Genomic DNA, 12,856 nt, shown 5'->3' on the forward strand with positions numbered 1-12,856 from the left:
TAAATATTAAAAAATTATCTCTCTCATTCTCTGTCTCTTCTCCCTCTCTCTCTCTCTCTTTAAAAAAATTAAAAAGAAAATATGTATAAAAAATTAAATGACGGGCTGGGGATGTGGCTCAAGCGGTGGCGCGCTAGCCTGGCATGTGTGGGGGCGCTGGGTTTGATCCTCAGCACCACATAATAAAATAAAATAAAATAAAGATATTGTGTCCACCGAAAACTAAAAAATAAATATTAAAAAATTCTCTCTCTAAAAAAAAAAAATAAATGAGAATGGGATATTTTGGTAGTCTCTTTAGAAATTGTTTCCCCCCTTCTTTTTAACAAGAATATATGTATTAACACTCAGAATTAAGCACTATTTAGAAGCATGTCTCTCTCTCTTCTCTCTTTCTCTCTCTCTTTCTCTCTCTCTTTCTCTCTCTCTCTCTCTCTCTCTCTCTCTCTCTGTGTGTGTGTGTGTGTGTGTGTGTGTGTGTGTGTGATATATCTTCCTGATATAGTAAATTTTATAAACTTTCTCTGTCAGGTTGAATTGTCCAACTGGTGAGCACAACACCTGAGGTGCCCTGTGCATCTGAGGTGCACATGTGTCAAGATTTTAATTGTCTTTGGCCTTCGGGGTCCTCACTGGGCCCAGGCAGCCAAGGTCTCATTTAATGAAGGCAGCCTCCTACATCTAATCTGGTGAGAGTTGAAGGTTGTCCCTGTACATGGAAGGCACTGGACACCACTTTCTATGTGGCTCTTTGAACCTTCTATCTCTGCTCTTCTTTTCCTGTTCTCCTATCTTCTTCTTTTTTTTTTTTTAAAGATTTAAAAAAAATTTTTTTTAGTTGTTGATAGACCTTTATATTTATTTATTTATATGTGGTGTTGGGAATCGAACCCAGTGCTCACACATGCCAGGCAAGTTCGTTACCGCTGAGCCCCAGCCCCAGCCCTGTTCTCCTACCTTCTAACCCCAGTTTTGTGAACAAATTCTCATTTTTCTTGGGCAGGCTTCTTTTCCCAGTCAGCCTAGTATTTGCTGGTCTTCAGTCAGGGCCATTCAGTTGCTATTGCTCTGATTCTCTTTAAGGCAAAACTGGCTGTCTGTTGAATAAACCCAGCAGTAAGCCAAGAAAAAGAATGAATAAAGATAACACAATCTACTAACTTTCTCATTTTCACTCACCAACTGATTATAAGCAACATCTAAACAGTGAGGACTTACCTTTACGTACTGCAGTGTACTATATGGTGCATTTTTTTTTGAGGTGCTGGAGATTGAACCCAGGGTCTCATACATGCTAAAAAGTACTCTACTACTTAGCTGCACTACCCCCAGTCCTCAGATATGGTACAACTTATGTACTTTCCCGAGACAAATGCCTAAGACAAAATTGGTAAAGAATGATTGAAATAATGAATTGCATAGATTGATTTTTAGAAAATGAAACAAAACAAAAACAAAAACAAACCACTAAACATTAACACTGCCCTGATGACAAAGTAAACTGTGTGAAGACAGGAGCTGGTATGGTTTGCAGAAGGGCATGGAACTAGGTTGAAGATATTTTGGCTCTGTTCCCAGCTTGGCTGCCTCATTACCATGTGACCTCAGGCCAGTTATTTTACCTTACTGAGCTCTAGTTTCCTCACCCCCAAATGACATAGCAATACTTGCTGTTTCTACCCCAAGGCTCTTCTGAAAATGATATGAAAGTGATCTGAATACTTTGAAAAATCCTAAAGGGCATTCTTATGATGTAAAAGAATGATCTTAGGTTTAAGATAAAGGAGCTATGGTACTTTGAGATTAGTATGAAATTTGGGTTAAACACTGAAGTAGGGATTCTCACAGTGGTTTTACTTTTGAATTTTAACTATAAAGTATTGTATCACTTCATAGCTATTACATAAGATTAGTAAGATCTGGCTTTAAAGTGATTGTGTCTTCCCTTAAATATAAGACTCAATTATTTAAAAATTTCTTGAGTATAATATAAATATTAATGGAAAAAATATAATTTTTCAGAATGTTGGTGTTGTGATGGGCAAATGGTGCAACTTATGCAGTGGAGGAAGAGAATGTCCATGCTTTTTTGCCCTTTTCAATGCTTTATTCATTCAAATAATGCAATACAATTCCACTCTATAGGTTCCTAATCAAGAAAATGACAATCCTTAATGCTAGGCACTGCAATAGACTTAATCAATTCACAGCAAACAATTCTAGATTAATTCTAAGCACTGCAAACACACTTAATCATCAGAGGCTCCTGATAGACATTCCCTCTGCATGCTAAGCTCAAGTGTCAGATCAAAAGTCTCAAGCCCTAGGCTTTAAGTCCAGCAGATGCACACTTACTCAGGCCCCAGTGATCAGATCAGGAACCAAGGCAGTCTTCCCTTGGGGTGGAGCTGATGGCTGGTTGAGGGTCATAGGGAGAAGCTGCAGTTCTCACCAGGGCCAAGATGTGGCTGTAGAGTTTGAGAATGGTGAGGAAGATGCAGAGGATCAGGCAAACAATGAGAAAAGTTGGGACGTCAGTTCAAGGTCCTCATCAGGCTCTCCAGCATGAGGGCATCAGTGTCAGCTGCCTGAATGTCTGTTCATTTGCTCCATCATTTATACTAAATTTTGGGGCTTCTTTCAATCCCTATCAGCTGCCACCAGATTTCTCAGTGATGTCATTTGTCCTGGGGTTAAAGCATCTGAGGACAACATGACAGAGACTTCACTCTGAGCTTGTCAGGGTGGGGAGAAGAGACTTGTTTATGTCAGGGCTATGCCTGATGATCATATTGGAGGGCTCCATAGACATGACTGGTGAGACTGCAGGTTGCCAAGTGGAGTTTTTAAAATGGAGTTGCTGAGGTAAGGCCTAAGGCCATCCTTACAGTTGGTCATATTTAAAATGAAAAAAATTTTTGAGAGTAGTTTCCGTACCACATTTTGGAATAAATATATTTTATTTGATGAATCATGCCCATGTTTAACTTTTATACAATCTACATTTCGTTATATAAGTAAAAAATTTCAATTGTCTAAATACAAGTCCATCAAAGCAATAATTTTATTTAGCTGAATTTCAGATGTTAAGGCCACATGTTAGAAAAGTTTTAATTACTGTATTTATTCAGTGATTTTAATACTGAGGTTTGAATTTTTAACAACCATAAAAATGAGATTTTTTTTTTTTCCTTTTTCTGCTATTGGGAGTTGAAGCCAGGGCAAGTGATCTACCACTGAGTTATATCCCCCATCTTTTAAAAAATTTACTTTGAAACAGAGTTTCACTAAGTTACCCCAGCTGGTCGTGAACTTGCAATCCTCTTGCCTTAGCCTCCCAAGTAGTTTGGATTACAAACAGCATGTGCCACCATTCTCAGGTTTTGTTTCTTCCTTTCAGTGCTGTGGATTGAACTCAGGGCCTTTTTCCATGCTAGGAAAGTGCTCCATCACTGAGTTACATTCCCCATGCCCACCTTAAAAGTGAAATTCTATATACTATTTCATTGCTTTTACCAAGGTCATGTGCAAATCTAAAATACTGGGTGAATATTGTTCAGCTTCACCCAGATAGCATAAATCATCTAGAGTATTACCTACTTCATTAAACAAACATGCATTTCTTTTTCATTTTGATTATGGTCTCTGTAATTAATTAATTAAGTTTTGGTACTAGGGATTGAACACAGAAACATTTAACCACTGAGGCACATGCCCAGCTCGTTTTTTTTTTTTTTTTTTTTTTTTGTGTGTGTGTGTGTGTATATATTTTATTTAGAGACAGGGCTTCCCTAAGTTGCTTAGGGCCTTGCTAAGTTGCTGAGGCTGGCTTTGAACTAGTGATTCTCCTGTCACAGCCTCCAAACCACAGGGATTACAGAGGTGTGCCACTGCTCTCAGCTATAATTTATTTCTTATTAATACAAATAGAAGTCATTAATTATGACAACTTAATGTTTTATCCAAACATTTGAGTGTATGTGGACTCTCTCTAGTGGACCAAAAATAATTAAAAAATGGATGGTGTAATAAATTTAGAACAAAGCTATTGAATAAAATTCACTTCTGTCTTATCATTGTAATTTATTCTTACTATTATAGGTTTTAAAGTCTTTTCAATGTCATAAAATATTAAAGTTCTTAAATTTCTGTAGTTATGCCTTTGCTGTGGGGCTTATCAGGCTTATGAGAAACATCAGTTGATGGAGTGGGTTTGAAAGGTTCAGTTAGCATTTCTTAGGTTTTGAATATTTCCTGTTTTTTTTTTTTTTTTTTTTTTAAAGCTGAGGGCTAGGGGGCAGGTAGCTCAGTGGTAGAGTGCTTGCTAGCATGTGCAAAAGCCTGGGCTCCATCCCTTGCTCTGAAAGAAGAAAAAAAAAAAAAAGAGCTGAGACCTTGAAGCATCCTTCAGAGTATTAGAGAGAGACTTACTAGATGAAAGACTAGGAAATTTGGTGTTTAAACAAAAAGGGACAAGTGAAACATTACTTGTTTCTGCTGAAAGAGATAGAAAGAAGAGCTTTAAAGATTAAATTTAACAAATATTCAAATATTGATTAGCATGCACCAGGTCCTCTAGAGGTATTAACTCATTTAATATAATTCTCACAATGGCTATATCCTTGATTTTGCTTCCTAGTACAATAGATGAAGTCCTGCTTTATTTCAGAGGAGAACCAATCAGTTTTAACAAGTCTGCAGTGCCCTGGCTAACAAGACAAACCAAAAGGAATGAGGTTAAAATGAGAAGAGATACCAAAGGCAGTCATCTATGCAGCCAGGCACATCAGATGTAGCCTTCACATTTCTTACAAGATTAACCCTCAATTTCTATGATATTACCTCCCTCTTAGTTGTAAACTTATCTTAAAAAGCCTACTTTGCCTAGGATCAATGGTCCATTGGTAGGTAAGAAAGGGTATAGAGCCCTATCTAAATTAATGATTTGGTGGAATTAACTTTGTAAACAATCAGTTGAACTGGTATAAATAGAGATGAATGTCAAGGGGAAGGCACTACCACAATTTTTGCTTTCTCATCATTCGAATTTCTTTTGCTTAGTTTTTTCCAAATGTTTTATTTAATATGTTGCTCCTCTTTGCATTTCAACTCCCCTTAAATGTAACATCTAAAAATGTTACATTTCACATTAAATATCAAATTAGCTCGAGTAACTGTTAGAGTACTCCAAAAGGAAAAATACTGAAAATGAGTTTGAACTTGATGAGTCCATCAGGGAACTAATGGGATGTAAGGGAATCTTTTCTGTGCCAGATACTATGCTTAGTATTTTAAGTTATCCCACTTAATCGCACAGCCTTACAAAGTGGGTATTACACCCACTGTTTGAGGACTAAGAGAGTCTCAAGGAGGGTAAAAGCTTATAGTTAATAAAAGGCCAGGCTTTATAAGCCCAGGTGGTTCAGGCTTCAACTTGCATAGCACTGAGACTATTTAATAGAGAATCTTGGTAAGAAGGTACCAAACTTGCTGGCGATCCAGGGATAGTTCAATCTGAGAATACGGAGCAAATGATGGCAGTAGCTTTGTTCTAAATTTGTTACACAATACATTTCTTTTATTATTTTTAGTCCACTAGAGCGAGTCTCCATACTCTTAAATAGCTGGTTAAAACATTAGTTTGTCTTAATTAATGGTGTTCTATTTTTATTACTGTGAAAGTAAATTATGCCTGCACACATTTGTTGGAGAAAAAAAATGTGATACAGTTAAGGACTAAATTATCTAGCAGGAAGAAACATTTGAAGAACGGTAGCCCATGGCCTAGAAGGTCCATTAAAGCACCGAACAGCTTGTCCATTGAAGCTGGATGGGCGGCTGCGCTCAGGGGCCTACAGAGTGCACAAAGCTACAGGGGGACTACCCCAGTGTCCACCTTTAAAAGTGAAGGCAAGTCCTAACGTAAAGCACATAACGCACTCCGACAGTGTTTCTATAGGAAGGACGGGATGGGGGTGAGGGCGGAATTATTAATCCAGGTAGAAAATACATCTTGTTCTTCGAGTATTTGGGGGAGGAAATGACATGCCCTTCCTCGCCAGGTATATCATCCTTCATGATCGATTCCTAAAGTGGAACGCATGCCAGGAGGCGACGCGTTCCTTAGCCCAGTGCGGCGAGGGGAGCGCAGGGTCCCCAGGCGGCGGGGGCGGCGGTGACGCAGGAGGCGACGGGAGCCCGGGTCCCGCGGCGCGGAGGGGGTAGCACGGCGTTGTGCGGAGCAGGCCAATGAGGACGCGCGGTGTTTCTGGCGAGGGGAGGGCGGGGGCTCCAGGTTTCCTCGGGTCCCGGCGCAGCGCCGCCTGCCGAGTTGCGAGCGAGCGGGCGGAGCCTGCGGGGGTCTCCGGGCGCGCCGGCTAGTCCGGATTTTCCTCCGAGGCGCCCCCGCCTTTCCAGGTCCACCCCCTTCTCCGGCCCAGAAGCGGCTCCGACGGCTTGCGGCCTCCTCCTCTCCGCGCTCCCCACCTCGGCTCGCCACGCGCTTCGCCGGAGCCGGTCTTTGCCTGGTGTCCCGGGGGCGGCGCCGGCGGGGGCGCCTCACCCCTGCCGGCGGCGGTAATGCCTCTGCCTTTGCCGCCCTTGCGGCCGGACGGGCAGCTGGCAGCGGCTGGAACCAGAGCCGGAGCGTGCTCGCCGCTGGCCGGGACGCCGCCCTGGCCTGCGCTTGGCTCCCGCGGCGGCCGCAGGGCGCCGGGGTCCGGCGCGGCATGAGGTGGAGGTTGCGCGCCGGCGAGCGCCCAGCTCTTCGGCCCCCAGGGCCCCCGCGGGCCGTAGCGCGTCGCGTGAGCAGGCTGCGGCCCCGGCGCCCACGCTAGCCCGGCGCAGGCACGAGACGCCGCGGCCCGGAGAAGGAGGCGCAGGGCCGCCGAGCGATCGCGGGCTGCGGGACCCTGAGTTCTGGTCTCCGTCCTGGGCGGATACCTGGAGCCGCGGGCAACCCCGGTGTGCTGCAGTTAACTGCCCCTCTCCGCAGGGCGCCGCGGCGCGCAGCCTGCGCCTCTCCCCACCTGCAGCCCCTCCTCCCGCCGCTGCCTGGCAGAGGGAACGCGCGTCCTCGCCCTTCCTCCGCCTCTCCAGGTTCTCTGGTCCTCGGGACCCCCACCCGGACTCTCCTCTTCCTCCACCCTTCCCCTTAGCCCTCCCGCGCCTCTCCTCCCCGGCTCCCCGGCCTCCCATTCATTCCGTGAGCTTCCTCCTCTTTTCTCCTTCCCGCTCGGGCCCTATTCCCAGAGCCTCTCTGCACGGAACCCTCGGTATTCTCGGGGTTCAGAGCACATTCATGGAAGTTTAGGGCCTGGACGGTGGCCCCGAATCCGGCCTGAGAGCGCAGCCCGAGCTGCAGGCTGGGAAGAGGAAGATGTCTGTGCTCAGGCGAATGATGCGGGTCTCCAATCGCTCCCTCCTCGCCTTCATCTTCTTCTTCTCCCTGTCCTCGTCTTGTCTTTACTTCATCTATGTGGCTCCGGGCATCGGTAAGTACCGAGACACACCCTCACCTCCCACGGTCACAACCGAGAAAATGCCGAACGTTAAGGATGTTACTTGTGGGATTTGGAGGCTGTGTAAACGGGGGCCCCCAGAAAGCATTTTATTTGCACTGTTTCAGACGTGTCAAACTGCCTGCGGGCATGGCTTAGCTACGTGAATTTTGTTAATGTACGTTTAAATAACTTCAAGCATTGCATTAAATGGACATAGTAGGTGTAGGTGTGATGGCCCAGGATGCTCTGGACGGGTTCTGAAGTATTCATAACCGGCTTTATCCATTTAATGTCAAATCTTAAGCTGAATGGTAGTTTTATTCAAACGTCCTCAGATATAATAACTGGTTGTAAAATTATAATGGAGAAACCGGCAGCAGGGAATGTGATCGAGGTCAAGAGTGTACCTATTCTAGTGTTCTAGGTCACTTTTTTAGAATGGGGTCAATGAACATTTGTGTTATACTTCAGGAATTTTTAGGGTCTGACTTGTCTTGTAAAAAACAGTGCTCCATTATTTGGTATGCGTGGATCTGCTTTTCAAGGGCAGGTTGCCTCAGCTACCTGTTAGGAAGACTTCGAAGATAAAATAGTGATTAAAATAATTATGTAAGGCAATTTGTGGTTTAAAATTTTAAACTTCTGTTTAGCATTTTAGGCCTTTGGTCTGAAATACAGAATTGGCTTCTTTCTTAATTTCTCATCCCCACTTTTGTTGGTAAACCACCAACCTGGAATTATTCTAATGAATGAATAATAAGAATTTCACATTGCTATGAAAATACATCGTTATTTTCAAAACTTTTTTGAATTTTCCTTGGTTATTGTGTTTTTAATGTTAAACTGTTAGTAACAGTGTGCATCTCCTACCATTTTTCGTTAGACACTAAGTTGGTTAAAAATGTGATACTATTACAGAGTGAAAACACCTGCAAAATTTTGAGATGGAATTCTTATCTGGGCATCATCTTGGGTGTAATAGATATTGTTATGAATTGTTTGGGAGAAGGATGAAGCAAGCCTCATCCAGACTGTTTGACTTCTTAAAGAAAAATCACTATGTGACTTTTTCTTTATTAAGGTTTTAGATTGAAGTAAGAAATATACACTCAGAACCAGGTGAGGTGGTGCAGGCCTGTAATCCCAGTGACATGGGAGGCCCAGGCCAGGGGATCACAAGTTCCAGGCCAGCCTCAGCAACTTAGCGAGGCCTTAAGCAATTTACTGAGACCCGTCTCAACATAAAAACAAAAAACACTGGGGATAGAGCTTAGTGGTAAAGCACCTCTGGGTTAATCCCTAGTACCAAAAAAAAAAGAAAAAAAAAGAAAAAAGAAATACACTCAGATGATGATGCTTGAGAAGATAAATTGCTGACACCTTGATGTATCTCAAAATAGAAGTTTAGGGTAGAGTTTGTAGAAGCATGGATATTTTAATATTATTTTCCATAGATGCAGTTTCTTTGTACAATAGCAACAGCAAACAACACCCCCTTGAAGCCTATAATACTGACAGTAGTTTATAATTTAGCCTGAATTACATCTTGGAGCCAAACTCTTATGGCTGAAATATGTGTGTGTAGGAATACTCTTTATTGGTCCCAAATATTAAGTTTCAAATCTCTTCTATTAAGAAGCCCCTATTCATCTTACCATATTGGCTAGTTTGGTAGATGTCAATCTTTCGTATCACTCAGTTGGCTGATGTTATCCAACATGTTCAGTAAAGACTTTCCTTAAGGTTTGTTATTTATTTATTTTTGCCATTTTGGAAGTCTATACATTAATTCCTAATTCGATGGCTTTTTTTTTTTCTTTTACTTTCTCATGTAACTTCTTAGAATTTGGACATCCCAGTGGGATGTTATTTTACTAGACATTTAACTTTGATTTTGGAGAAGGTTTTTTTTTTTTTTTTTTCCCTTTTGGTTTGCTCTTAGATAACAATGTTCTTACTTTGTATTTAACTTGTTACTTTGTATTTAACTTGTTAAAGTCATATTACTCAAAAAGTTAACTAAAGAACTAGGTGTGGTGGCCCATGCCTGTGATCCCCAGTGATTCAGGAGGCTGAGACAGGAGGATTTCAAGTTCGAGGTCAGCCTCAGCAATTTGATGAGACTGAGCAACTTAGCAAGATTCTGTCTCAAAATAAAAAGGACTTGAGATGTGGCTCAGTGGTAAAGCACCCTTGGGTTCAGTTCATCAGAGCGGGTGGCGAGTGGATGAAGAAAAGTTAACCAAAGGAAATCAGAATTCCAACTTTTATTCGATGTCATCCTTTTGTTTTTAATTTTCTTGGTTGGTGTGTTAATATACTATCTGCAGATTCTTAAAATTCAATTGATGTGAAATACTAATATATCTTTTATATCTGAGTGTTTAATGTTTCCCATAGAACAATCATATTAATATCGTAAAAATTTGGGCAGTTTTCTTGCAAGCGATTAGGTTGACATAATTTAAACTACTGTCTTGAATTTTATTTAAACAACAACAAAAACCCATTAAAGCTAGTAAGAAAAGTAACTTAACCAAGCTTATAAAATACCATAAATTTGTTAAACTGACTCTGGTTCAAAATCCTGTGCCATCTAGCAACAAACAAAAACAAAAAAGCAAAGCAACCCCCTTCCCCCACCAAAACCCACAAAACCTTCCTACTTATCTGTATATCTTTTAAGTATTGGGAAACAGTTTTGCAAAATTCAGATATTTTGCTTGAATGTTCAACTTCTTATCATTGGCAACAAATGTTATCTTTTTTTTTTTTGTGTCAGGATCCATTTCTTCATATTTGAGGAAATATAGGTCAGACACACAAGTCTAACCATGGTGTGTCTGTTGTTCCCACAAGTAAACATGATGTCCCATGAAAAATGTGGCTAGTTGAGTTCACAGTGCGACAATCCATTCTCTGCACACATGCTTTGGGTTGAGACAGCCATAGTACTTTGTTAGGCAGCAGAAGTGCTTTACCTGTGCTCCCCATTCTGTCCTGGATTTCTTAGCGTTTTCATTAGACCTATAGAAACTTCTTCATGAAATGCATCATATTTTAGCCTGAATTGCCTCTTGGGGGCTAAATTTTCTTAAGACTGAGATATATGTTGTAGGACTCTTTATTGGTTTTAAATAAATGTTTCAAATCTTTTCTGTTAAGCCGCCCTTGTTAATCCTACCACATCAGCCTGCTTGGTAGGTGTCAGTTACATTATGTCAACATCTGTGTTTGCCAGGTGCCCTTCTCAGACAGGACTTTTCATTTTAGTTACTCTTCTTTGATCTCCTTTGCCTGTGTTCCTGTCTCCTCTCTTCTCTCAATTGTGAGCTGATACACTAACTGATTGTAGTGTGCTGGTTGCAGACGGCATACTCTGTTTAGTTTCCACTGATTGTCGATGTTGCTTAGCATTTTCTGGGCTATTTGGGTCTTAATGTACAATGAGTTCCATAGAACTTTAAGCTCATTGTTTTAGGAATAACTTGAGACTTTTTTCCCCCCTGACATTTCTGATTCATTCAGGAAACACAGGGATAGTCTTTAAGTCTAGTGCTAAGGGTAACTTATGGGAGATGTAGGCACCTTCCCCCTGGCCACCCCATAAGAAGTCCACAGACACACTGCCCTACACCACTCAGGAGAGGTGGGAGCCATGAATTGTTTTTCATCCTATGTTGGCCTTTGTGCATGATTGCAAAGAGATGAGTGCAGTTTCCCTCCAAGGTTTTTACCTGGTGGGATTGAGACTAGAATTTCACTTAATAGGAAGCTATTTCTAGTATAACTTCCAACATAATCCAGTTATTTCCCTGCTGTCATATCAGAGGAGAAGATGAACTAGCTTAAAAAAATCCATTCAACAAATACAAATGGAGCACCTGAGAGAAGCTAGACATTGAGATACCAAAGATAGATGGCAGAAGCAGTCATCAATGAGGATGAGCCTGGGGAAGGAGCTGCAGCAAGTCCTTGGAAAGCATGTGGTGGAGATATACCCTACTGTCTTAAACAAAACAAAACAAATAAAAATAATAAAACAGGTTAAGAACAGAGAGAGCCAGGCTAGTCTAGCCAGAGCCTGGAGGCTAAAGGGATATGATAAGAAACCTGCAGGGCAAATAGCAACTTTCTGAGAAGCCCAAAGAAAAGCTCAATCAAAATGACAGGTGAGGGTTGAAGGTGTAGTTTTTTGACATATAACACCTGTCCAGCAATGCAAGAGGCCCTGGATTTGATTCCTAGCACTGAAAGGGGAAAAGAAAAAGAAAAAGGTCAAGGGGGCTTTGAGCAAGGACCTGACTAAGCCACCTCTCCTAGAATACATATGCCTGTACCCTAACCACCCAAGACCACCAACTCCACCACTCCCAGTAGGACACAAACCCCATGGTGGCCCAAATAACCCAACACTTGGTCAGGTAATTCCTCAAAATGGCCCACAGGAATTCAGACCAAAGTGGTCCAATTAGATTCCACCACTACCCAAAATACCAAATAGCCTCTCACTAGGCTAGGAAAGGTCAGGGATGCTAGTGAGTCAAATGGACTATGAAATTCTCACTCCCAGGGAGATTATTCAGTCTCCCCCATGATACTGCGTCACTGATTACAGGCACACTGATTTCTTTCTTAATAATAGACAGCTTAGATAAAGCTGTGTGAGCCCAGAAACCTTTCCCAATCTGACCCATCTACCACCCCACACCCTGAGTTGTAGCCAGATGGAACTAGAGTACTCCCACTTTCTGGAAGCTTACTCATGCTGTTCATTCTGACCAGAAACCCTTTGCTCAGTCGGGAAAAATCCTAGTGATGGCCCTCTCCAACCACTAGCTGAAATACTTAACCAGTGCTCACTATTTTGACATATTATACATCCATGGAGTATAACTTAGGATCTCATTCTTATGGTTGTACGTGATGTGGAGTTTTCACTGGTTGTGTATTCATCTATGAGCATATATGAGGAAAGTTATGTCCGTTTGTTCTACTGTCTTTCCTGTTCCATTCCTCCTCCCTTCCCTTTCATTTCCCTTGTGTAATCCAGTGAACTTTTATTCTTCCCAACGCCCCTCCCCTTATTATGTGTTAGCATCCACATATCAGAGAGAACACTCAGCCTTTGGTTTTTCAGAATTGGCTTATTTCATTTAACATGATAGTCTCCAGTTCCATCCATTTACCAGCAAATGCCATAATTTCATTCTTCTTTATGGGGTGAATAATATTCCATTGTGTATGTTTTCTTTATCCATTCATCTGTTGAGGGCACCTAGGTTGGTTTTATTGTTTAACTATTATGAATTGAGCTGCTATAAACAATAATGTGGCCGTGTCACTGTAGTATG

The 12,856-nt window shown here is 41.9% G+C and overlaps 1 protein-coding gene across 1 annotated transcript in view; it reads left to right on the forward strand.

Moving 5' to 3' along the window:
* Nucleotides 1-6,928: 6,928 nt before the first annotated feature.
* Nucleotides 6,929-12,856, forward strand: part of B4galt6 (beta-1,4-galactosyltransferase 6) — a 57,173-nt gene continuing 51,245 nt past the window's right edge. Inside the window, exon 1 of the mRNA XM_076836682.2 lies at nt 6,929-7,493. Within this exon, the coding sequence (XP_076692797.1) occupies nt 7,379-7,493 (115 nt within the window). The 5' untranslated portion in view covers nt 6,929-7,378. The remainder of the gene's footprint in view (nt 7,494-12,856) is intronic.

This window comes from Callospermophilus lateralis, chromosome 17 (assembly GCF_048772815.1).
Source record: "Callospermophilus lateralis isolate mCalLat2 chromosome 17, mCalLat2.hap1, whole genome shotgun sequence".
In the NCBI taxonomy this organism is placed as follows: Eukaryota; Metazoa; Chordata; class Mammalia; order Rodentia; family Sciuridae; genus Callospermophilus; species Callospermophilus lateralis.